At 33.9% G+C, this 24,437-nt stretch overlaps 2 protein-coding genes and 3 long non-coding RNA genes across 10 annotated transcripts; 4 read left to right on the forward strand and 1 right to left on the reverse strand.

Annotated features, from left to right (window-relative positions):
* Positions 1-854: 854 nt before the first annotated feature.
* On the forward strand, positions 855-9,337 carry LOC132912434 (mitochondrial glutamate carrier 1-like). Of its 3 annotated transcripts, XM_060969840.1 has the most exons (9): positions 855-1,090; positions 3,536-3,711; positions 4,323-4,389; positions 4,578-4,712; positions 4,832-4,981; positions 5,313-5,449; positions 6,733-6,918; positions 6,994-7,144; positions 7,502-9,337. In XM_060969840.1, exons 3-9 carry the CDS (start codon positions 4,349-4,351, stop codon positions 7,638-7,640), a joined length of 939 nt encoding a protein of 312 aa, XP_060825823.1. In that variant the 5' UTR covers positions 855-1,090; positions 3,536-3,711; positions 4,323-4,348; the 3' UTR covers positions 7,641-9,337. The 3 variants fall into 3 exon arrangements, with proteins under 3 accessions (XP_060825823.1, XP_060825822.1, XP_060825825.1); XM_060969839.1 differs by lacking the exon at positions 3,536-3,711; XM_060969842.1 differs by lacking the exons at positions 855-1,090; positions 3,536-3,711 and having other exon boundaries at positions 4,613-4,712.
* LOC132912445 (uncharacterized) lies at positions 5,456-6,472 on the forward strand. Its single transcript, XR_009659210.1, has 2 exons — positions 5,456-5,568; positions 5,724-6,472. It is a non-coding gene; the product is annotated as an uncharacterized LOC132912445 (long non-coding RNA).
* Positions 9,338-9,594: 257 nt separating the features above from the next.
* On the reverse strand, positions 9,595-23,771 carry LOC132912421 (tight junction protein ZO-1). Of its 4 annotated transcripts, none has more exons than XM_060969813.1 (17): positions 23,588-23,771; positions 17,422-17,591; positions 16,985-17,187; positions 16,363-16,794; positions 16,037-16,097; positions 15,807-15,957; positions 15,567-15,718; positions 15,161-15,455; positions 14,887-15,058; positions 14,586-14,811; positions 14,302-14,476; positions 12,027-12,236; positions 11,492-11,836; positions 11,138-11,373; positions 10,398-10,587; positions 9,904-10,316; positions 9,595-9,788 (listed from the first exon to the last, which is right to left on the reverse strand). In XM_060969813.1, exons 1-17 carry the CDS (start codon positions 23,738-23,740, stop codon positions 9,785-9,787), a joined length of 3,588 nt encoding a protein of 1,195 aa, XP_060825796.1. In that variant the 5' UTR covers positions 23,741-23,771; the 3' UTR covers positions 9,595-9,784. The 4 variants fall into 4 exon arrangements, with proteins under 4 accessions (XP_060825796.1, XP_060825795.1, XP_060825798.1 ...); XM_060969812.1 differs by lacking the exon at positions 23,588-23,771 and adding an exon at positions 18,247-18,704; XM_060969815.1 differs by lacking the exons at positions 16,985-17,187; positions 23,588-23,771 and having other exon boundaries at positions 17,422-17,512.
* Positions 16,719-17,241, forward strand: LOC132912446 (uncharacterized). Its single transcript, XR_009659211.1, has 2 exons — positions 16,719-16,845; positions 17,054-17,241. It is a non-coding gene; the product is annotated as an uncharacterized LOC132912446 (long non-coding RNA).
* LOC132912447 (uncharacterized) lies at positions 20,798-23,431 on the forward strand. The gene is made up of 2 exons (XR_009659212.1): positions 20,798-22,802; positions 23,070-23,431. It is a non-coding gene; the product is annotated as an uncharacterized LOC132912447 (long non-coding RNA).
* Positions 23,772-24,437: the final 666 nt, after the last annotated feature.

The following is a 24,437-nucleotide window of genomic DNA, read 5'->3' on the forward strand; positions in this document are numbered from 1 at the left end:
ACAGTCTTAAAAACGCTGCGTTGTTTCTAATTTAATAATACTTAAACGTATTAAACGTATTACAGGGTATTGATGATACCAGATAGTTCAAATGAACGAAGCGGAGATGTTTCTACATGAAAAAACAAGTCGAGAATATCGAGTAAAGGTTTTTCATCCTCGAGAAAATCAAATTTAAAAATTTGTTTGGCATACGTGAATTTGGCCGAGTACCAAGTGGTAATTGAACTAAACAATCGGCAGAAGGTTATCTTACACGTGAGAATAAGTGAAAAATGTTGAATAAAATTATTCCGTTCAAGGCCATGTTTTCAAGAAAATAGTTTGATACACGCGCGCTTGATTAATTTTCGATTTCTATTTTCTCAAAAATGGAACGTCCTATGACAAATATTTTACGTTACATTTTTTACTTACTTTTACCGGTACAATAATTTGTCATCTATTATTCGATTCAATCCAGTTCGAAATTAACAAAGTTCAAGTATACTTGATAAATTTTCAATCTTCAATTTCTCGAAAACGAAGCCTTAAATGAAAAAAATCTTATTCTATGTACTTCATTCTATATACTTTGTTCTTATTCTTTTATAAAGAGTAACCCCACTTTGTTTGTATCATCAATACTGGAACACCCTGTACATTTAACTATACGTCAAATAACGAAATTCATTCCTATTCAAGTTGTAGTCGAAATTAAGTATCCTAGTACAAATACATTTCAATTGATTGGCAAATATATTTATCAATAACTGCTTTAATTTATACTATTTAAACATTTAAACGAAGACCATCGACGCTCATAAGTATTCCCTCTCTCTCTTTCGCTGATACAGGCCATCGCGATTGGTGCGTAACTTGTGACGTAAGTGAACGACGGTTCCACCCGTGGTCCGTGGTCCTCTTTTATCTCTTCAGATCCTCGGTGAAAACGAAATCTCCCGGGTATCATGCTAGTCACACTGCCTGTTTGAGATTGAGCTTCCTACGTCATCCCTACTGTCGCTCTCGATGATAAGAACTGGTTTTTGTCAACGAAATTCTGTGAGCGACCACTACCACGACCACGACCACTCTCCACTTTCAATCGGTGAGTATGTCTTCTGCTGAATTTCCGGTTGGCTGTCATTCCAAAATTTTACCAACTACCTGAAAATTATGACTTGACAATGCCAATTTAACTACTCACATTTCTACTGTTTCACGCTTATTTACCGTTTATTGTTAACATTAACATTGATCGGTAGACTTCTGTCAGGATATTTGAAGAAATTGAATTTTCGAATATAGAAGATTCGCGATTAAAGATCTTTCTTTGATCGAAAAGCCGTTTTCCATGAAATGTAATTGGCTGAAAATAACAGCGAGATAGTCTGTGAAGGAAGTTCTTGAAGTATTTTTTATAAATTAAAATCTAACCTTTCTAGTGTATAGTTTCAGGTGGTATGGTCGTTACCTAACCTACTTTATTGCTTCTTCCATATTTAACGTTTAATTGTTTATGTATGTAGATATTCATCGTTTAATGCTCAATCGATAATACTTAACTGATGCGTATATAATCGACGGATTATTGATTCCCATGCTTAAGATATCGCTTATAGCCTCTTTATGGATACATATACCTAGATATATATATATATATACATTTTCTTATTAATATTTTACTTTCCATTCGTATATTTGCTCGTGAGGCGACATTACGTTGTCCGTTAACATTGTCATTTACGTTGAAATAAAATTATACAGATTTAGACGTCTTAATTTCATAGCGGGATATTGTTATGCATGTATACGTATACGTACCGTACATATGCTTTCACATGTATACACGTTTTTAGTTATCTACAATAAGATTTAACGAATATGCATCTGTGCATAATGCAATTCTTATCGTGCAGATATCAACTCGTTATATAACGATTCCTTTATCTTTTTTGTTATACTACTAACGTTCAAGGTTGAACGATAACATTCAGAGATGCAGAAACTCAAATTAGTCTATAATACAAATTGTTTTCCGTCTTTCGAAAACTTTACTATTAGACTTTACTATTAGACTATTAGACTTTACTATTAGATATTTTTGCATCTTTCAATTTCCCATAAATACATAAAAGTCGGTAGTTTAGTGATTATTTAAAATAATGCGAAAAGAGTTGGGATTTGTACGATCGAATAGAATTTATAATATTTGTGTGAAACTGCAAAATGTGAGAAATTTTAAAATATTTAGTTGGTAAATCAATCGCAGAGTTGTACGCAAATTGAAATTTCCTTGAAATTTCATGGAGTTTGAAATATGAAACCATTGTTACTTTAGTTACCGAAGTTGCCAACATATTTAGGGCAAACACGACGAGCAGAAATTGTTAGTAAAATTAGTACATTTGTGACACCAATTTGTGTATTTTCACTTTATAACATAGGCTTTAATCGTGTAGGTAATTAGAGAAAAAAAAGGAAAAAAGAAAAAAAAGAAAGAAAAAAGAAAGAAAGAGAGAGGGAGAAAGAGAACGAAAAGAAAAAAATCTCGATTTATGCATTCGGTGAAACCGACCTCGTAGAGTTCGTCGCGATGACGGAATTCGTTGAAGAGAAATCGATCGACACTTGTGTCGAAACCCCTCGAATTGTAACGCATCGAAAATCGCTGAAAACGTTGAAAGGCTTGAATAGGATTATTTTACAACTTGCTGATTGCTCGATTTTCGTCTAAGCGTGCAAAGAATGAAACTCGAAGAAAGAAATTTAAAAGGAAACCTTATTCACGTACATGGTTACAGGATGTCCCAGCAATCGTGGTATATTCGACGATAATGCTGGTTCTATGTGAAAAAAAAAAAAAACAAATTAAAAATATAGAACGAAGTTTCTTCATATGACGCTTCGTTTTCAAAAAAATCGAATTTGAAAATTTGTCAAGTATACTTAAACACGACTAATCGCAGGTTAGATACGTGTAAACGATCAGCAGACGATTATTCTATGTATAGAAAGGGAAAATAAGATAAAAATGCAAATTAAGAACTGACCTAGTATACGCGCGCAATAAATTTTCAAATTTATCTTTCTTGAGAACAAAATATTTTATGAATAAATTTTATTGTATATTTTCGACTTTTTTTTTCGCGTAGAATCATCCTATTGTCGATTGTATCACGATCGCTGGGACACCCAGCATGTTTTTATATATGTATACTGAATTTAAATAAACGTTTTTAAAAGTCATGCAACGTTAAAGTCATTGTTTCTTCATGTATTATCACCTTTTTTTTATTTAGAAAATTTAACGTAAGTCTCATTATGGCATGACTTTATTATATAATATCTTAAAATTATATATATATATATATATATGTATGTATATATATGTAATATACATACGTAATATAATATAATATAATATAATATACATCGATGAATTATACAAATATGTCAGACAGAAATCGTTAATCAATAGATAGAACAGAGAAAGTGTAATTTGCCGTACGTATTTACTAGTTTCTCATAATATTCGAATGGTCGTTGCTAGTGAAACTGATGGTTACGACGCGACGTCTGCTGGAAGCTCTGGCTTTCGTAAGAAATCAATGATGTGTCCAGGTCATATTTCTCGCCGAGAAATGGTATTTGAAAGTGGCAATAGTTGCCAGTATAAGAAGGACCATTTGCATCCATAGTTGTGCAAGTGTCGTTATACATATGCGTGTAAGTTGTATATACAGAAAACTTTTCGTAATCCTTAGAACCTAACGACGAGCAGATACTCCCCATATGCTTATTTATATTACGATATTATTTTAATACTTAATTGTATCCACCAAGATGAAAATATAACTTTGCCATCGCGTACATTGATTACTGTTAATTGAAAGTTTATATAAGATACAGTATATGCGTGTGTAAATCTAGATTTGATATCGGTACATATGCGCTTAATTGGAAGAAAAAAGATGAAAAAGTTTCTTATTTTATTTTAAGTTTTTAGTAGAAGATAATTACCAACGGAAAATTGCACAATGAAAAACAATATTTTATTAAAAGAAATATTTACTTACGTGTAACGAATATCGAATAAAAACAAAAATAGAATCAGCGATGAGGAAATTAAGATATACGATCAACTTTAGGATAATTCCTGTTCAAGACATATTCAAATTTTCGCATTAATTTTTTACCGTTTTGAAAATATAATCCACCGTCTCTATTCAAAAGTAATTATAGTACATGGAATATAATTGTGTTGCATAGTTTTGTAATAACAATAACAAGCGTATATAATCATTATCGTATATTTACCACATGTAATTTTGTAACAGGGAGGAAGTTATAAATTATAGTTTCAATGGAAAAGGACAGCGTGAAGAAAGTTCCAGATCAATTTAAGTAAGTAATCCGTAAGATGCAAAAAATTATAACTGACAAGTGTATTTGATTCTCACCATAACGACGTTATTGCATAAGCGTGTACAAATTTACGCTTAATCAACAATTAATAAATTACCAGTATATGTGTGTGTATGTGTGTGTACATATATATATATATATATATATATGTCGCAAATAAATTTTAGACTTCTTCCAAAAATTATAAATGGCGGGATCGCAGGTATCATCGGTGTCTCTGTGGTATTCCCACTGGACTTGGTTAAAACACGATTACAGAATCAAGTTATTGGACCTAGTGGCGAACGAATGTACAAATCAATGTAAGTAATTATAGCTTCCGATAAATCTTTAAGATAATAGGATAATCGCATTGAGTCAACTTGTACAAAATAAAATGTAACGGTTTCTCTAGTTGATTATAAAAAATTATATGTTTCAGGTTTGACTGCTTTAAGAAGACATACAATGCCGAAGGCTACTTTGGCATGTACAAAGGATCTGGCGTGAACATTCTTTTAATCACACCGGAAAAGGCAATCAAACTCACTGCCAACGATACGTTTCGTTATTACTTGTCTACAGGGCCTGGGTATGTTATTCCTTCAATATCAATTAAGTATTAAGTAAAGATGTGCATACTATTAAGAATAGTACTACATACGTGCCAGCAGTAATAGCGATGTCTATAATCTATATTGATCGATCGATATCGATAACGACATTAATATTCATATCTCGATATAATATCGATACAGGATATATTCGTAGCTATATATACATGTATACATATACATATGTGTGTACGCGTGCTTAATGTACATCAATACTAATCTAATATTAACGTCGATGATGATAATTATACAGAGATAACAATGTTGGTAGTTAAAGTGATAGTTAAAATCTATCAATTTTCTGCACAGACAGAAACTGCCGCTAGAACGTGAAATGCTTGCCGGTGGATTAGCTGGAGCATGTCAAATTATCGTCACAACACCGATGGAACTGCTGAAAATCCAAATGCAAGATGCTGGACGAGTAGCGGCAGCAGCAAAGGAAGGTAAATTTTGTAAAATATTCGCAATTAATTAGAAAGCAAATTATTTAGAAAAACAATTAGGCTAAAATGATTGTTAAACATTGAACGAGCACAAGGCAGGAATTATTAATAACTTGAAAGTAATTCTTTCACAGAGCACGTAAAATATTTTACATTCCATTTACGTTAACGTATATCGCAAATTACTCAAGTACATTCATTGAAACGTGGAATGAATTGCGATCTAGATTTGGATTCGGGAAATTTGATTTCGTTCGATTCGTATTTTTTACAGCTACACGACGTCCGCGATAGCCGATAAAAATTTCAGGACCGGAAGATTTAATTGCAGACAGATGGCAACGTATCAAATGTGGATCGGTAAACGGTTTGAGAGGATTGCGTTTGTTTCAAGATTAGAATAGACATTTTTTTTTATCGTTAACACACTCTCCAGGATTAAATTTTGATTTTTGGAACTTTGACTCGTTCTACAAATATTTTCCTCGAGGAAGATATTTGATACTTTTTACAAAATTCTTTTACAAAATAGATATATCTTTTTTAATTTTTCTACTTCCTAACATAAAAAATCATGTTTCTTCACAAACAGTGTTCTTCTCTTAAAAAGAAATTATCAATTAATCCGTCCACTCCAACCTGGTGTTTTTCACGATTAAGTTTCTCTTGTCCAACTTTTAAGATTTAATTCTTTCTGTTATGCCTGATTTATCGAGGTGTGTCTCCCTCCTTCGTATCAAAGGTTCTCATTGTGTGTACTGGTTATTCACTTTTTACGATATAAAATATAAAACTAACAGCCCGATTGGAATTCATTAACACGTTCGTTGACAGTGGCGGATAAGGTTGCATAGATTTAATTATCGTTGTAATACTGCTGAGACGTGATCATTGCAGTTTGCTTTTGCGCAGTCTGATAAAAAGGACGACGAATGTAGCGTTATTTATATAAAAAAAAAAAAAAAAAAAAAAAAAATACTGTATTCAAAAATCCGTTATACGTAAAATAAGCATAACATAATTTTAGCTAAGAATTACGATAATTATAATTTCGATGTTTTTCAAATTCCTAGTATATTTGAAATTTAAGATTAAAATTTCTTAAACGTACAATTCTTTCCTAAACATACAACATTCCTAAGCTTTAAGTTTTCAATTACAAAGACCGCTAATTAAAATAAATTGACGGGACGATTAATAGCAAAATATCGACGATTATTTATTACTTATCATTTAACTGGCAGGATCAATTAATGGCGTGTAAATACGAATAATTATTACAGCTGGGAAAGTTGTACCAAAGGTGTCGGCCTTGTCATTAACGAAAGATTTATTGCGAAAAAGAGGCATTTTGGGACTTTATCAAGGTACTGGTGCAACAGCTCTTAGAGATGTCACATTTTCTATTATTTACTTCCCACTATTCGCTAGACTGAACGATATCGGGCCAAAGAGAGAGGATGGTTCCTGTAAGTTTCGATCTCATTCTGAAAATTTATTTACGGTTCAAAGATTCAATTAACATTTTTTGTTTCATCCGTTAGCCGTATTTTGGTGTTCGTTTTTGTCTGGTTGTACCGCCGGTTCTATAGCTGCATTATCAGTGAATCCGTTTGACGTAGTCAAAACAAGATTGCAAGTAATCAAAAAGGCACCCGGTGAACCAACATACGATGGTGTACTGGACTGCATAACGTGAGTGTGACATTCCTATAAAATTATAATCATCTTAATTATCCCGTTGACGTAATAATTTTTTCACGCTAATGTTTCTAGTGTACGTTATCTTTCCTCGACCAAAAAATTATTATAGTTGATCAAAAAATATTCGGTTTCGAATGTGTTGAAAATATCGTAATCTTGAATAACTGAAAATCAAATTAATAAGAAACGGATATAATGTTTCAGATTCTATGGCAGATAACTATACCAATGTGTTAATGTGAATGCGTTAATAGAAAAGACAATAGAAAAAGATTAATAGTTTGGATAATTTTAGAAAATTGCGTAAAAATACTGAAATTGTATAATTGCTATTCATTTATTTCGTAGTAAAACATTGAAGAACGAAGGTCCAACTGCATTCTTCAAAGGTGGAGCGTGCAGAATGATCGTGATAGCACCCCTTTTCGGGATTGCACAAACCATTTACTACCTCGGCGTCGCAGAATGGCTATTGGGTCTTAAGTGAACATCGCCCTCTTCTTCTTCTGTGTCGTCTTAGAATACTCTGGGATTAAACTGACAATAACAACTGGCGCGTAATAGATGTATGTTCGCTTAATATGGTTCGCTAGTTGCCGAGTAAGTGAGTTGTTCTTTTCTTAATTATTTGAGAACCTTGGTTATCGGACGCGCGCAAAACTTATTCAATGTTTATTTGATAAATTGTCGACGTGCAAAAGTGTCTTTTTTATTTTTGATATTTATGTACTATTATAATAGTTCTATTAATTTTTTTTTTTCTTTTTTTTTGAAGATCTCATAGTGCAATAAAGCTTTCAAAATAAAATGGAGTTGTGAATAAAATGAAAACCTCTCTACGGCTTGAAACTCAACAAAATATCAAAAATTACATTACAAAATTTCAATAGTGATATGATTTTAATAATTTTGATACATATCTCATCGAATTAAATTATAAGGTAGAATTTGTGTATAATAGAAGCAGAGAAGAAAAAATTCAATATAAGTAGGCAGTTGATCTCATGAATTTATTTCTACGTATTTTTGTAATTGTCTCTTCGGATAATCAAGGTTCTGGTGAGGCTAGGTCATCGTTTATAAACGATAACGTTGATTTTGACTTAATATTATTATCGAATGAGAATGAAATTCATGATTTGCGATCGAGTTCGCTTATTTTCACTATCGACGAACTAATTATAAATCTTAGGATTCTATTATTCCCATCTTACCTATCCCTTATATGAATTATTTCTTCGACAACCAGTGTTTCCAACTTTCTTTATTTACTTTTTTACTTCACATTTTAGTTTTTTTTTTTTATAACATTTACAATAAGTTACCGAGGTATCTGCAAAGTAAGATAGACAATTATTTTTACATCTTATTTTTATTTTATATATAAATGGAACGCGAATAAGTTTGCGGAAAAATTTATAAACATAAAGTATTACATACCTAAGCACGTATTATACATCATATCGTTAATAAATATCGCGAAAAAATCGACTAAATTATTTATATTGTATATATTATGTTGTAACGATGGGAACACTGGTATATTCTACAGTGATAACAAGAGCTTACATTTTGTAAGAGATTACATAATTTCATTTGTGAATTCTAGTTAACGCAGTCGTCAGATCATTGCTATATCTTTAAGAATCAAATAATAGGAAATAACTCTTAATTGGTATGATTATAAAATATAAAAATCATGCATCGTGCAAGGGATGCATAGTTTTATTGTATTTTAAATTTCTAAATTAATGTTTTGTTTTAATGTACGTTTTAAATTAAAATCTAACATATTATTCTATGTTCTGTTAACATAATTATACGATTATCATAAACATAGCTAACATATTAAAGAACCTCAAGTCGTTTTAATTTAGAAAATGCTGTTTGAAATATATCTATACTTATTTCTATCTTTTACAATTATTTATCTTCAGACGCATTCATAGATTTGTATCTGTTTAAAATATCCATTAAATATCATAGCAATTAAGAGTTAAATTGTTCTTCCGTTTTCCTTCTTAGGAAATTTTGTGGAGAGATACTAGAAAACAATTTCCCAAACATGGGGATTCATTGTCAATTTTACTAGTAAAGGAATTCTAGATATATAATAAAAATATTCATGTTATCGATGTGTATTGACATTGTACAGGAGTAAATCTTAGCGATTCTTCAAAAATATTCCTAAGGAAATTTATTCTTATCGCATAAGCTGTTCAAGCACAAATTTCTCTCCCATGAAAGAAAGGAGAAACGTGAGATTTTGTTTCATTAGTACAATTTTTATTAAAAATGTTATTTTACGGTTGTTTTTTGCAAGGCATTTATTATATGTTTCTTCTTTTCTCTTTCTTTTTTTTTTTTTTTTTTTTTTTTATTTTATTTTATTTTATTAAAATCGTATATACAAGGTGAAAGTGAAAAAAGGATGAGATAGATTCAATTTCCTAGTTATTTATTAATCCTTCCTGCGAGATCTTCTTTCTCATTATGTATATTCGTTGTCATTTATAGGTTTATCACGACATCCAAATATTCATGTTATCTATCATTAATGTCGAGTTAAGGCAAGGCTAATAATTCTAATCTTTTCTTTCTCGTTAAAAAAATTATAAATCTTTGCACTTGTTAACTGTAATAACAAAAAGATTTTCTGTATTAGTTTTTTTTTTTTAAATGACTGACAGTTTGAACGCTGTAATATACGAAAGAAGATATAAATGAAACGTAACAAATTTAAGTTTTACCTCGCGCTGTAATGGTGTACAGGTTTGCGATAAAGTTCAAAAGCGCTTCCTCTTTGTTCCCTGCTTCCAGCGAGATCTAGTCCACTCGGTTCTCGATTATGTCCTGGACTCGTTGGGAAACTTTGTCCAGGTGCACTGTGTCCATTGTTGACGACGTACCCGTTGTGATTAACACTGTTTCTATTATGCGAAAGACCGAGGCTCAACTGACTGGCACTATTGCTATGACTGTGAGTCGACATTGGCGGGCTACAATGCGCATGCGTATGACTCAAACTGTGATTGTGCGCAGGCGTAGATAGGTGACTTAAATTGTGGTGTGAATTTCCGAGATTCGAATCATGTCGATTTGGTGGTGGTATGTTGTAATAATACTGTCCACTATTTCGTTGGACGTTATTGATACCTTCTACCTAAAATCAAAATTTCTTATTTCAACGTTTTTCCTTATTTTTATATACGAGAATAGCCTTTGGTAAAAATATTTCACTTACATGAGAAGTAGCAATGGAATAACTCTTTGAATGTTGATGAGTATTATTTACTTCGTTTCCATTATTTTCTGTTTGAGTCAAATTCGTTTGTGGTGGCCTATAGTTTTTTGGTTTCGGAGGTGGTATCGGCTTGTAGGATCCTCCAGGTTTATTTTGCGGTAACGTTATCGACTTGTAATCAGTTGTGCGGCTACAATATACGAAGCAAAATGTTCTAGCGTACAGGGGTGTGATAGGTACTGGATAAATAATAATAAAGATCATGAAAAACAAAAATAAGATATCTAGGGCGAGAAATATTTAATCTATAAAAGAAATGCTAGGAATTCGATATAAAATAAATGAATAGTCTTGATAATAGCAGCCTTAATAACAGCGTAGCGCATTCAAATTTCAAAATGAAATTTTTTAAGAATAATCGTATGATCTTTTTGTATAGCGAATAATGATTAAAATTATACGAAAGTCCGTGTATCTAACTATCTATCTATGAAATATAGGATAATAAACGTAAATGTACAATGAAACGAATTCAGACTAGCGTATCTCGACTAGAAATATAGATTCTACAGGCTCTCCTCAATGGTCGAGGTTTTCGTGCCATCATTCTAGAATGCAAAGACGAACAGTAAACAAATACAGCTTAAGAATTCCAACGTTTTCGCATATGAGCTTTTCTCTGTAGAATTACGAACTATGCGTTTAATTAAATCTCGATCCCGCCTATAATAGGAACGTACCTATATTTGGCATAATCAGTTCGTGGTTGGGAATCATGATTTGGAATTGGTTGCGCGGTTGATCTGGTAAATCTGTAAGGATCGTGTGGCCTTGCCGGTCCGCCACTGCTTTTTAAGTCGTCTGGGACATTGGGACCCAATCGACCGGTCGATGTACTTAAACCCGGTACTCCGTAACTGGTATTTCCATTTGTATTATTATAGGAATCATAAGAAGACATGCTATCGTAGCTTCCCTATGAACACGCAGTGAAAACATTTAAAATCGGCACAACAATTTTTACTAAATTATCGTTCAACGATAACCCAACGTGACTGTCTATCAACGATATAACGACATTAAGCGATCCTTACCGCTTTCGGTTGGGCTCTTTCAAGCGATGACGTGGCATTAGCTTTATGAGGCGTTGCGTTTATATAATTCGCAACGTCCAATACCGAGTCTGTCTTGTTTAGCAACCGTTCTTGCGCAGACCTGCCGATAGTGTTTCTTTGCTGTTGACTACTCGGTTTTGCATTACGATCCACTCTCGGAGGTAAATCAGGAGGACTATGATGAGAAGAAGATCGTGGCTCGAACGAACCACCTAGATATTCTGGTGATCCAGATTGATTGCTAACTTGCCCTGATAATGAAAATCCGTATTTTCCATCTCCCATTCCCCCTTGTGATCTTCTTTTTGGTTGTTCGAAGGATTGCTAAAGAAAGATGGATAGAGCGTTTCAGATTTTATTTACGATGATTAAAACTAGTCTGGTATTATATGATGGTAGTATAATTATAAATTCATTAATTCATAATGAATTTATACTCGATTCAGGGTTATTCGATCTTTTCAATATTTTATATAGGTAATCATTATTTGATTAATGTAATTGAATTTTTCACCTGGTAAGTGGTCGAGTATGGAGGAGGTGCAGCAATGTCGTCTTGTGTAGCGATGCTTGGATCAGAGCTGCTTTTCAATCTAGACGGTGCACCCAAAGCACCCGGCAAAGCTGGTGCCGGACTAAGTTCCAAGTCACTCTCCGGAGAGGAAGCATAGGAGAGGCGAGAAGTCATCGGGAATAGGAAGTCATCCGAGAGTGCCTCTTCCGGCTATCATCGCAGGACACAGAGGACAACACGTTACAGAGGTTTACGCTCTATTCAACCCTTTCAGACCTTTCGGCTTATAACATCATAAAGCATCGATCGATCGTACATCGTCGTCGAATAAAGCAATCGTTCAGTTCGTTAAAAAATAATCAGACGTTCCGATGAGATCAACTATAAACTGTAAACAAAGTTGAGGCAAAAGTATTGTGTCGCGGCAATGATGTCTGAAAGGGTTAAAATACAAACGGAAAACAAATACTTGCCATTCGGTTAAGCTTAATTTCTGAAATTCAGTTAAGGTATTTTGAAGATTACAGAGCAAATTGGAATTAAATCGATTTATGCGTAAACATGAAATAAAATGTTTCTTAATAATAAAAAGTATTTTCATATTTCGATCATTTTTTAGTCTGTCCGAGGACAATGAAATGTTCGATAATCACTCAGCTTAGAAGGACTCGCATGACAAAGTCAAGACAAAATATACCATGAAACATTCTGTTAGTTTTGCAAGATGCAGGATGAATGGTGACAAAAAATTCCCATAAAACGGTTTCAATTATATATTTCAATATTACTATATGTATATATGTATATATATTTATTTATTTATTTATTTATTCGACGATATACTCTTAATTCTTGCTTTAAATTGCATTTCCAATCATGCAACTTGAAATTTCCAGAGAATCCTTCTGATTACTTTTTGATAAAAGATTTTTTTTTTTTTTTTTAAATATAATTAGTTCGTACTTTAAGTTCTTTAAGCATTTAAGTTCGTACACGCTCGTTTTTTTATTAGAAAAACAAAATTATTTCAGTACTGTTCGTATAGTTTCTTTCAAAAGGCGGCACATTACATTTCATATATAACGTGTATATTTAATTTCGTCAATAATAAAGTAAGGAGTTTTCAGAGTTACGTTAATTATATCATTCAACGAAACTATGTTTCAATGAACGAAACTTGTTCATTCGTCGTGACGTCGCGATTTAGATACATGTTTTTCGCAAGTAAAGTAGAAAATTAGAAAATATTCCTTTTTCCATTCTGACCAGCTTCCAAATACATAGTTACAAAAGTTTCGATAATATACTGTGAGATTATTTCATTTGAACTTACAATGATTTCCGCTAAAGCTATGAACATTCAGCCATGCAAATTAAATCGAACATAAGATGCAAGGTGCCTCGAATATCTTAAAATATCATATAGCAACGCCAACACGTCATCTATAATATAGAACTATATTAAAAAATCTTTCATGGATTGTGATAGTAAATTCGATTCGATCGATATCGATATATTTAAATATATTTTAATTGTAAAACTAAATTGCATTTAACGTGCAAAACTAAATTTTTTATTTAGAAATTTGAAAAAAGTTGAAGATTTTTGTCGTTGATAGGTAAAATAAAGTATTTCGAATGTTGAAGAGAGTAGTAACATGGACGATTCTTTCGAAGGCGATAATCAAGACACCTAACTAGGAAAAGCGGGATTCAAATATAGCCGAAAAATTGCTCACGGACAACATCAGAAGTTAAAGACGGATAAGAAGGTAATGAAAATAACTTGTCCGTGTGATACGTGTCATTTTCGTTTACGTCGTGATATATGGTGGTTTCCTTCAAAATCGGGGGTACAGGAGGAGGAGGTAATTCGCGAGGGTTAGCGGACGAATAACATGGCTCCCACGTCATGTGTCGACCATATGATGGCTATAATAAATTATTATAAAATAACTTCACCAACGGAATTCCATTCGCTCTCATCGGTAGGGATTTCGTCGTTCGTACGATATTGAAATTTAAATATCCCTATATTAATTTTATGCAAATAAGGATTTTATCCGATCTTTCGTCTATCGACGTAAAAATTAGATTACAAATTAAAATAAGTAATTTTAGAGAAGATCACTTTAATCGGTCTTGATCATTTTAATTAGTTGTGTAAAATCAGGCCGTGCTATTTGTCGTATCGAGCAAAGAAAAGAGAAAAAAAGAAAAAAAAAAAAGAAAAAAGAAAAGAAAGAAACGTTAGGAAACGTGAAAACGTTCTTACCTTAGTTTGACTCATCCAAAGTAGTCCTTGTTGTTGTCGGTCGATCAATTCTCTTAATTTTCGATACCAAGCTTCCGGCGTTGTTAATGTAATCACCGCGCTGAAGATATGGCCCCAAATTTTATCTAATTTTTGACATTGCTCCAGAAGCTTTTTACTACTTTTATGCGCCGATCTGAAATCAACATTCGAGATTGTCTAATTATGTGTGCGAAAAACATGTAACATATGATATATATGCGTATGAAAAACAACATCTATATATTCGTTTGATAGATACTTACTTAGGAATTCCGGCACGCATCTCCTTGATAATTTGTTTCGTTTCGGCTTTCAGAAAAATGACTATAGGATAGAATTGCGCGTAATTCAATCGATCCACCGCGTTTGGAGTGATGTCCAATAAAGCATGCTTTCCTCGATCCATTACTTCTCTGATAGCGCTAAGTCGAATGATACCCGATGACTTTGTGTTTTTTCCAATGTTATCGTCTAACTGATTTTCCATTTCTACGAACGAACAACTAACGTTTACAGTACTTTTCAATTAATTTCAACGTGAATGAAAAAAACGTTGCTACTCACGCGGAGACGTGAATTTATCGGGAAAGTCTTTCAACAACTTTTCTCTAGCTAGGTCCGCAACAGGACCAAATAATACTACAGGTCTCACAAATCCTGGGTGCCTTAAGATTACTCTTTCGTACGCTGGGAATTTGCTAACACTGTCTGAAAATACCACATCGTCCCAATGATCCTGAAAATGATAAACAATAGGAAAAATATATAACGTTGTGACAACTGATCGTACGAATAAATTATGCCGGGAGTTTTATTAAGCAGATAAAAAGAAACATACTCTGCCGAGAGATTTAGAACGTCTATGACTGCTTCGTCTTCTCCTAAAGAAACTACCTCTGCTTTCACTGGCACTCATTTCCTTCTTGGTTGCATTGAATTGCGCCGTTGCTAGTTCTTCGGCTCGTGCTTTATTTGGAATTATACCTTTTTGTACTTCCTGATTATTCCTACCAATACGAAACACCTGCCACGAACCGACAACACCGTTGTGCAGCGTGTCTACAACGTGAAACACATCTCCGCTACGAAAACTCATTTCACCTTTTTGCGGTTGTTCGTAATGGAAATGAGTTCTGCAATATGATACGAGGTTTCTCGTTAAATATACATCTTTAAATGTATATCGATTTAAATTATACATATATTCTATTTAAAATTCTATTTAAATTTTAATCAGCACGTACTTTATGTGAAAAGAATCGCCCTTTCCAGATGCCACTACTTGATCGTATTCCTGTCGTCGGTGTTGAACGATCAAGTCAATTTGTTCTTGGAGGCTAAGTAAGAAAAGGACGGCCTCTTCTCTTGTTACTCCTTTCATGTCCATATCGTTTATCTGTGACAACATATATCAGAGTTGTACGTGCTTTCGTACACAATATCAATTTTGTTTATTTTAAAACGAGATCGATAAAACGTTTTACTTTTAAAATTTTATCTCCAGGTTGTAAACCCTGAAGGGACGCCGGGCTTCCTGCTTGAACGGCTGTCACGAAAACACCAGTTTCGTTTCCGCCACTTAATCTAACGCCCACCGATCCCTCTTTTTGGAAGGTAATAAATCGAGGATCGGGCCTAAAAATCAATCGATATTAATTATGCGATAAATCTTTCATAATAATCGATGGTAATTGTAATAAAAGATAAATCTTACATTGGAAGCTTATTCCTAGATAAATCTTCATCGTACAATTGTCTCCTTGTGCTATAATAATCTAAAAAGGAATACAGACGTTCCACTTCCTGATTTCAATTCAATTCGTTCACTTCAATTTTTAATTATTATATCGTAATATAATTAATTTAATTCGTGCATAAGTGTTCATAAGTATTCGTGTAAGTATTACGAAATAAACAAAATACGTTTTACTATTCTTTCTTTAATTCTAACAAAACTTGGTAACACTGTCCGTTTTACGAGATGTTTCGTGAGATTTGGTATTTTTGAAAATCATAAATAGAGTTCTACGGAAATCATACCTTCCGGTCTGGGAGGCGGTGGCCTGGGAGGGTCTACCGTAGGTGTTGCGGGAAGATCTAATTGACTGAGAGATACATCCATCAATGGCCCTCTTGCACGACCTCTAGGAACAAGATTGCTCTTGTCCTCTATCGGTTGCCTCGTTGGAGGTGGAACGTACAAGTTCTGGCTGCTGTAACTCGTCGTCCCAGAAAGATATTCGCCAGTTTCGCTCTTTGCCTGCTGTTGAACGTGACAGCAGGAGTTGTCTCGAGTTACCACGATCGACAATCTATCTTTGCATTGATCCATTAATTTCTTAGCTTCCTTTAGGCTCATGTTATCCGTAGCCACGCTGCCGATTCGCGTTAAAACGTCGCCCGGCTTTACCCCGGTGTTATCTCGAGTTACTTCTTTCACGTAAAGACGACACCCAAGAACGATTCCGAAATCTGTAGAAAAATATATTTAGATCGATCGATAAACGAAAGTTTACAGAAATGGTAATTAAATTTGATTCTTAAATTCCAAACGTCGATTATAATATCTTAGAATTTAAGAAAATATCAATTTAGTCACCAGTGTCTTTGGATCGTTGTCATTGGAAGATATTATGGATAAAAGAAAAAATGTTTTATCTACCATCTTTTTTATTATTTCTCGTTAAAGTCAACCGATGACTCTGAAGAGTGGAATTTCCTATACTTCCAGAAGTATTCGACGAAGCTCTACGCTTAACGACTAAAAGAACCGTCGATCCGGAATCCCTGAGAACACGAATCGCTGCTCCATAATCGGCGCCCTCTAACGATATTCCATTGGCAGATATTATGCGATCATTTACTCTAGAAAATGATAATTTCGCGTATTGGCATTACAATAAATATTTGTAATTTCTATACTGTTCATTGCTGTCTGGTAAAAGTCAATCGATTTTTAATCACAATCTTATATAAATATCGACATATTATTAAATATTTTAGATATCAGAGTACTAAAATAAAATAATAAACGACAATTATATAAAATTAATAAATATATTCATTATACACACACAAAATCTCCATAAATATTCTTACTGCAATTTTCCTTCGGCCGGTCCAGCTTTCAAGACGTCAGAAATCGCGATAGCAGGATCGCCATTAGTGAAATGGGGATTATCCCGACCACCAGAAACAGCGATACCGAATCCGTAACCCGGAACTCTGGTAACAGTGACATGATGAACCTCCCATCCTCTGTCGCCGTTCTGAAAAATTTTCGTATAAAAATAAGTTAGAAAAAACTCGGTGTATTTCAACGTACAACGAGAAACTCGTTATCGTGCCTTTATATCTTATTCGTTTTACGATAACGAATTGTACATTGTTTCGAGAATACCATAGGCATATCGAAGAAGAATCTTTTCCTTTTTTCTTTCTTTTGCTCTCCCGTCACACACACGCGCGCGCGCACACACCCCGCCCTCCCCACCCTACAAAATTTCAATAAATTTAGTTGCTCGTGAACAGATAGCAAGAAATCGAAAAAAAAAGAAAAAGAAAGAAACAAGCAGAGTAAGTACATAATTGGATGAAAATTCTAGGGGTTCGCGTTAACAAGATTCTTCATCTACTTAACACACATTTAACTCGAACCAAATCCAGGATCACGTTTTATTTCGAATTCATAACGTGGCTCAGCGTAACAAAACTCAGCTTTTACATAAATTGTAATTTTCAATTTCATTTTCAAGAAAATTTTGTTTCAAGACATTTGTATAAAATTCCTTGTATTTCTCGTAGAATTTTTCTTAATAATAATTATAACGACGAGAAATATTTTCAAATCTTTTATTTATCTCTCTAAAACGATGATATTTTTGAAACACTTTCGTTCATTCGTACATGATTGTTAATTCGCACCTGTGTATCGGTTCCAACGGAAGTATTGTGAAGTATACCGTGTGTCGTCGTAGACGAATTTGGGGGATTACCCGAATTTCCGACACCAACGTTGCTATCGTTTCTATCCATTCTCGTGCCCTGAGAAACTTCGTCTCGAAAATTCGCTGTCTTTCCGTTTAACACCTCTGAGAAACCATCTTGACTACACGCGCATTCCTTCTTATCCATATACTCTTTCTTTAAGCTAAAGCTGCATCTTTGTTCTACAAAACTTTTATCAAAAATGTTTACGTGCCTAAACTCGCCTCAATTTGAACACTTTTTATCATCGTTTTTTACTTAATCCATGCAACAATGAAAATCAATATACATGTTGCATTTGGTCAATAAATTCTTTCAGCCGAGAAAATTGCGCTTAAAAATGTTCATTTTAGAAGATTTTCACTCACGATACTCTCACGAAGCTTCTTCTTTTCTTTTTTTTTTTTTTTTTTTTTTTTTTTTACAAATTTTCTTCTTAAAGATTCGATTGAACTTTTCCAATTGCTTCTCCGTCTTTTTTCGTAAAATTTACCTTATGGAAAAATTCCTCCCACAGATTTCGTAACGACTAAATTTTCCTAAAAACTTATTTTTGGATTCTGTCGCTATAGAAATCTATCTTCATTCGATCTTAAATCTCTTAATTTTTTCTCTTCTACCAATTTGAACTTTACTTTTAAGAAGTTGGTCATAAATTAATTAGCATTTCTAGTTAGCTACGCAAATGACGGGGGTATGCGTCTTCTCGGAGGAATTTTCCGACGCATAGGCGTCCCAACTGTCCCAAGCAGTGGCGTGAAAACAACCAATCCCACGTGCATCCCAGATATATCCAATGTGGTTTTTTGCGTTTTTTCTTTTCTCTTTTTCTTTCCCTCTTATCCTCTCTCGAGATACTCTCTTTCTCTGTTCTATTGTACGAGTATTCTGCGATATTCTACGCTCTATACCATAGGATCGCACGACCTCATTTCCAATAAAAGAGTTTCCCCAATCGCGTTGCGTACCGTACACGATGAGTGCAACACGCGGACAATTCAAAGCAACGCGTAGTTATGGAATTCCATTTTCCTTTCGGGCGATCAGACCTTCACTTTCCTCGTCGTTCTAATTCCATATTTTACACACCAGCGTTTCTTCGTTGATCTTGAACGTTTCGTCTCGACTAACCGAATTCGATCTCAACAGCTAATCGCCTCTTCTCCTTTCTTTCTTTTTTGTTTCATACGTCCCAAATTGTTTTATCATACGTTCAACGATATACGTTTCTATCATTTCAGAATATTATTCATATTTGAAGCTTATTTCATAGCGTTCGAAGATTTTGGTATTTGGTCTCGCATTAACAATGAAATTTTTTCTTTCTTAAAAAAAAAAAAATAAATTAATCTCTTTTGGTTTTGGTTTCACTGAAAATTTTGTCGTTAGAATCGCAAGATTTCCTTCTTAATATTTCTTTGATATTTTCATTGGAAACGCGTATTCCGTTCTCTCTTCGGCAATTTCGTCGGCGGTCTTTCATAAAAATCACACAAAGGGACTTGTAATCTATTTACTTAGCTTTTTCGCACGTTTGCTGACTACACTACAAGTCTATATCTTTCACCAGTGTCCATTATCTTCTATCGCACAACGCTGTAAATTTATAAAATTCATATATAAAACAAGGTAACACGCGCATTTCGCATTAGAAATTTTAGAAACAAAATTTCCTATCGTCAACTTTCGTTCCTCTCAATTTTTTATTTCATCGAAAAAAAGATTTACTTTTAGTTTCAATTTATAAATAATGTACGCTAAACTTTTAATCAAAGATATATTTTATCGTAAATCATCATATTTTTTCATGGAAATATCAAATTGCTTAGAGATTCGTAAAAAGCGAGAATATCAAGGTTGCGTCGAACACCACTTGTTGCTCGGAAAAACGAGGAACGAGGTTGGAAGATTCTATATCGAAGGAGTTCCGGTGCTTCCACCACCATTGAAACTTCCATTTTCCAAACTCGATTTACAAAGGAGGAGCTATAAACGTACAGACTGTTGGCAAACGAGAACCTTCGAGGGAAAAGGTATCTTGCTGCGTTCGAAAAATCAGTACCACGTTGTCAGCGGAGAACGAATTCCAATCATCCGAGTCACCCTCGGCCAATGAAAAGAACGACTCTATGAGAAAAAATTTTCAGAAAGCGAGGAAGCACCGCAACTTCCGCATCGTTCGCTCCACCAGTGATGTTTTATTAGAGATTCGCTCGACGAGATTTCTCAAACCATTTCATAAACATTCGTCCACTCTTTAATTAACATTGACTTACTACGAGTTACCATTCCATCGATTATCTATATTTGAGAATCGAAGAAACGTGAAAGATTCGTTTCGGAGTGTCGTAGAAAAATTAGCGGAACAATCGTTTAAAATCCGATCGAATTATTAAATTAAAGTAATTATCGAATAAAGTAAATAAGAAAGAAGAAACGAGTTGCGTTAGAAAATAAACTTTACGTTTTATAGTTAATATCCTCTTGTTTCACTAGAAAAGTTTTGTGGTAGAGAAACCTCGTGAGACAATCTACGATATATTTATAGAGAATACAACGAAATACGTATATTCATAAATAATATAGGAAAAAACGAAACTGAGAAACTCTATCTGTTTTTGCGTCAGACAATAAGATAAGAATCTTTCGGAATGATTTTCGGGACAGAAACGAAACAAACCGTAACGTTCGGTGTGAGAAAGATCCGAAATAAAACATCTCACGATTCTAGGCAGACGAATCGCTGTCCGCCGAAAAACGAAAGCTCGGAAATCCCACGGTGTGTTTTAGACCAGAAAATCCAAGATCCACCTATCCCTCGGTACTTGAAATCGCAGCGGCACAATTTTTGTTACATGTCCAGCGATGTTCCGCGCATAGAATATACACTTAAAAGCTTCACCAGCAACACTTGCACGATCACTGAGTTCACTTCAGACCACTCGAAACGGAGACGAAAGTCGGTATATACACGAGCAAAAGTTGTAGCAGCTTAGCGCGGCTGTACGCATATCGGGAAGTCGAGAAATTCTTGGGCCGAAGATCGGCTCGTATAGTTTGGAGCGTGGCTTGGCTAAAGCAGGCGGCAGGTCGACGCAAATCGGATGAGAAACGGGCTTGGCGGCCTGCGGGGAAGAGTATACGAAGCCTGCTTGAGTGAACGTGTCGCGGACAGTGGGAAATGGTAGGGGCACCACGGACCTACGCTAGAGGACCCGGAGAATAGTAGGGAGCGCGCAGCATGCGCGTGCCTGCGCACCGGTTTTCGGCTTCGCTAGTGATGGGCCCGATCTCGAGCCATCAACATGTATCCAGTATTTGCATTTATCGTTTTAATAGTAAACACGGATCATGGATTTCTACGTAAATTCATATTCTTTTAGCATATAATTTAAAATGTAGGACCTCGGTAGAAAATTGTTTCACCTACCAACTATTATAGAAAGCATTGTACCTTGAATATTCTATGTGCTCTTTCATTTTAGTGTATTTCTAAGAAAAACAGGTGTATCTGTAAAAAAAAAAAAAAGAAAAAAAGAGAAAAAGAACGTCAAGTTTCGTTTCCACCCTAACCTTAATTCAAATTCTTCGGACTAAAGGTCTTCAAGTACAAACGGTACATAACATCTTAATATTTTGTATATTATACATGATCTTTTAGTAGCGAACTGTTAACAAACACCTAAGTTGCTAGAAACACCGTAAAGTAAGCGTTCATATATGTATATTGATTATTGATTATTTCACCATACGTTCGAATGGTATCGTTATGTTTGTATATGTAGAAAGTTGTAACGAAAGAGACATCAACATAGTATGATATTTACCTCTTAAGCGGTAGCGAATGTACGTACATAATACTCATACGTGCACATAATATATATACACTGCAGAGCCAAAATACGTGTATCAAGTTTAAGGATTCAATTTAAACATTTACGTCCACATTCTACATCTCCGCATATCATATGTTATTGCGTTACGCGCAATTACTTACGAACAATTCTAACCTAAAGTATTAATGTTTACGCTAGTTCAATGGATTAGAAGAAAGGTGATCTCAGTTATTTGTAGATTTTAAGATATCAAGGGCTGAGAGATTTCGCATAACAAGGAAAGATTTGAAATTGATCAATTGAATTAAAATATGAAATACTGTCACATTCTAGCTGTTTTTAACGATAGTTTAGTTTCCATCGATGCGATATAACGTAACGAATTAGCTCGTAACGTCTTAACTTATTTTCACAGAGTCCTCGATTATTTCGAAATTATTCACTTTGTTCGTTATGAATAAATATAATAACAATTACAAACCTTAACAAATACGGTAGCGATACAACTGATTTTTACTTGGTTTGAGACACCCGTTATGTGAAAGTCACATCTGGACTTGAAGCACGTGCGCGTATACGACGATGAAGGCACGTATTATAAGCAGATCAGTACGAGATGCTGAAAGTAGCCAAATTGGCGTATCAACAAAACAAGCAGTATGTAAGCACATCTAATTCTGTTCCATTTTAATCAATCCTTTAGTCTCTCGATCGATTATTCCTTTTAGTGCCATAGATTATATTATCTGACATTACGATATTAAATCAAGATGTTTAATTCGTTTGTTCTTAATTCAATTCATTATATTCAAGTGCATTTCACATCAGGTGTATGCTTTATGATTGCTCAATGGTCGGTAATTATCGTACCACGAAAAATAGGTATCTTTGGGATTTAACCTGTATTGCGTTTATTTTGTGCAGCGTCAAGTCCCATTCTACTACCTGCGAATCCAGAAGAAAGCTAGACCGGGGGGACACAAAAGAGCGATACCTGAGCCAGAAAGACACATTCCAGCTGCTTGTGAGGTGTGTCATATTCCAGCTAAACTGGCGCTTTTCCTTGCGTATGTCCTTAGCGATGGCTTTAAGCCTCTAGTCAATTGGGATAATATTTTTCTAATGAGAATCTCGCTTTTAATTGCCATTCATATTATTAATATTTATAAATATTATTTTCCTTAAATTAATGATAATATTACGTTATAAATATATATTGTAATATTAATATTATCGATATTATACGATATACGTTTAATACTGAAATATTTGTTACATTTTTAACATTTTTTCGTTTTATTATTATGGTACCCCTATGATAAATCTATAGTTAAGTTAATTTCAACTTAAAATTATACAAGATCTAGCTACTTGATCTGAGATAATATTTCGTGTTATGTTAGATAATAACATTTGAACTTGAATAAACGCATTTTGCTTACCTTGCGTCTTCTTCTGTCTCTTCCATGTTGATTCCCAGCTAAAAGAAAATTATCTTGAGGTAAGTAGTTCCTTCTTCTTTGTGTGCTTTTTTTTAAATCATGCCGTTTCTTCTTTTTCTTCTCATGGTGAAACAATTTACCGAATATCCTCATCTCAATCGAAAGTCGATATTGACGTTTTCTTACTAGCGAACTCCGTCGGTAACTACATTAAGAAATAAAAGAACAAAACAATATTTATTCATTTGCACTTACATAACTAACGTAACAATATCCTTATTATTTATGAACGTACAGGTTATAATACTAACAACGTTTGGTATTTACTAAACCGATCTGTACACAAAGTCTTATTTGAAACAGTATATGTTTAAAGATACAAAGATAACGTTATTTGAGTAAATATTCCATTTAAAATAACGATATTCGATAATCCTTTAATAGATATTCAACACCGACGTCAATTATCATAATAGAACTTTATCCTCGTGTCTGAAATCTTTTTAGAGCTATTTAAAATAACTTCGCCGCGTTATGAATTAACTATTACTATTGCTATTTGCACGCGTTAACGTCGATTACGTTGAACGTAACAGACGTTGAACGTAAATTTGTAGACATTATACATCGATGAGATACTATAATTTTCAGACAAATTACATAAGAATTCAGTATTTTGAGTAGCAAAAGTTAATAAATTTAACAAAGGATATACTCTTCTTGCGCTTCGTAAGTCACTTTCTTCACTTTTCACTATTAGAACACACCATTCGAGAGAAAAGAAGAGAATCGATCGCAAACGATTACCGTGATTCGAGAAAATCTTGACGAAACCAACTTCTAACGATCA

Source organism: Bombus pascuorum, chromosome 12 (assembly GCF_905332965.1).
Source record: "Bombus pascuorum chromosome 12, iyBomPasc1.1, whole genome shotgun sequence".
In the NCBI taxonomy this organism is placed as follows: domain Eukaryota; kingdom Metazoa; phylum Arthropoda; class Insecta; order Hymenoptera; family Apidae; genus Bombus; species Bombus pascuorum.

Coding starts and splice junctions, on each gene's coding strand:
- LOC132912434 (XM_060969840.1), top strand. CDS start 4,349: ATGGAAAAGGACAGCGTGAAGAAAGTTCCAGATCAATTTAA. Junction 5,450..6,732: donor AGCGGCAGCAGCAAAGGAAG/GTAAATTTTGTA, acceptor TAATTATTACAG/CTGGGAAAGTTGTACCAAAG. Junction 7,145..7,501: donor GGTGTACTGGACTGCATAAC/GTGAGTGTGACA, acceptor TTTATTTCGTAG/TAAAACATTGAAGAACGAAG.
- LOC132912421 (XM_060969812.1), bottom strand. CDS start 18,456: ATGGATAAGAAGGAATGCGCGTGTAGTCAAGATGGTTTCTCAGAGGTG. Junction 14,812..14,886: donor CGATAAATTCACGTCTCCGC/GTGAGTAGCAAC, acceptor GTTCGTTCGTAG/AAATGGAAAATCAGTTAGAC. Junction 10,317..10,397: donor ATTCCATTGCTACTTCTCAT/GTAAGTGAAATA, acceptor TTTTGATTTTAG/GTAGAAGGTATCAATAACGT.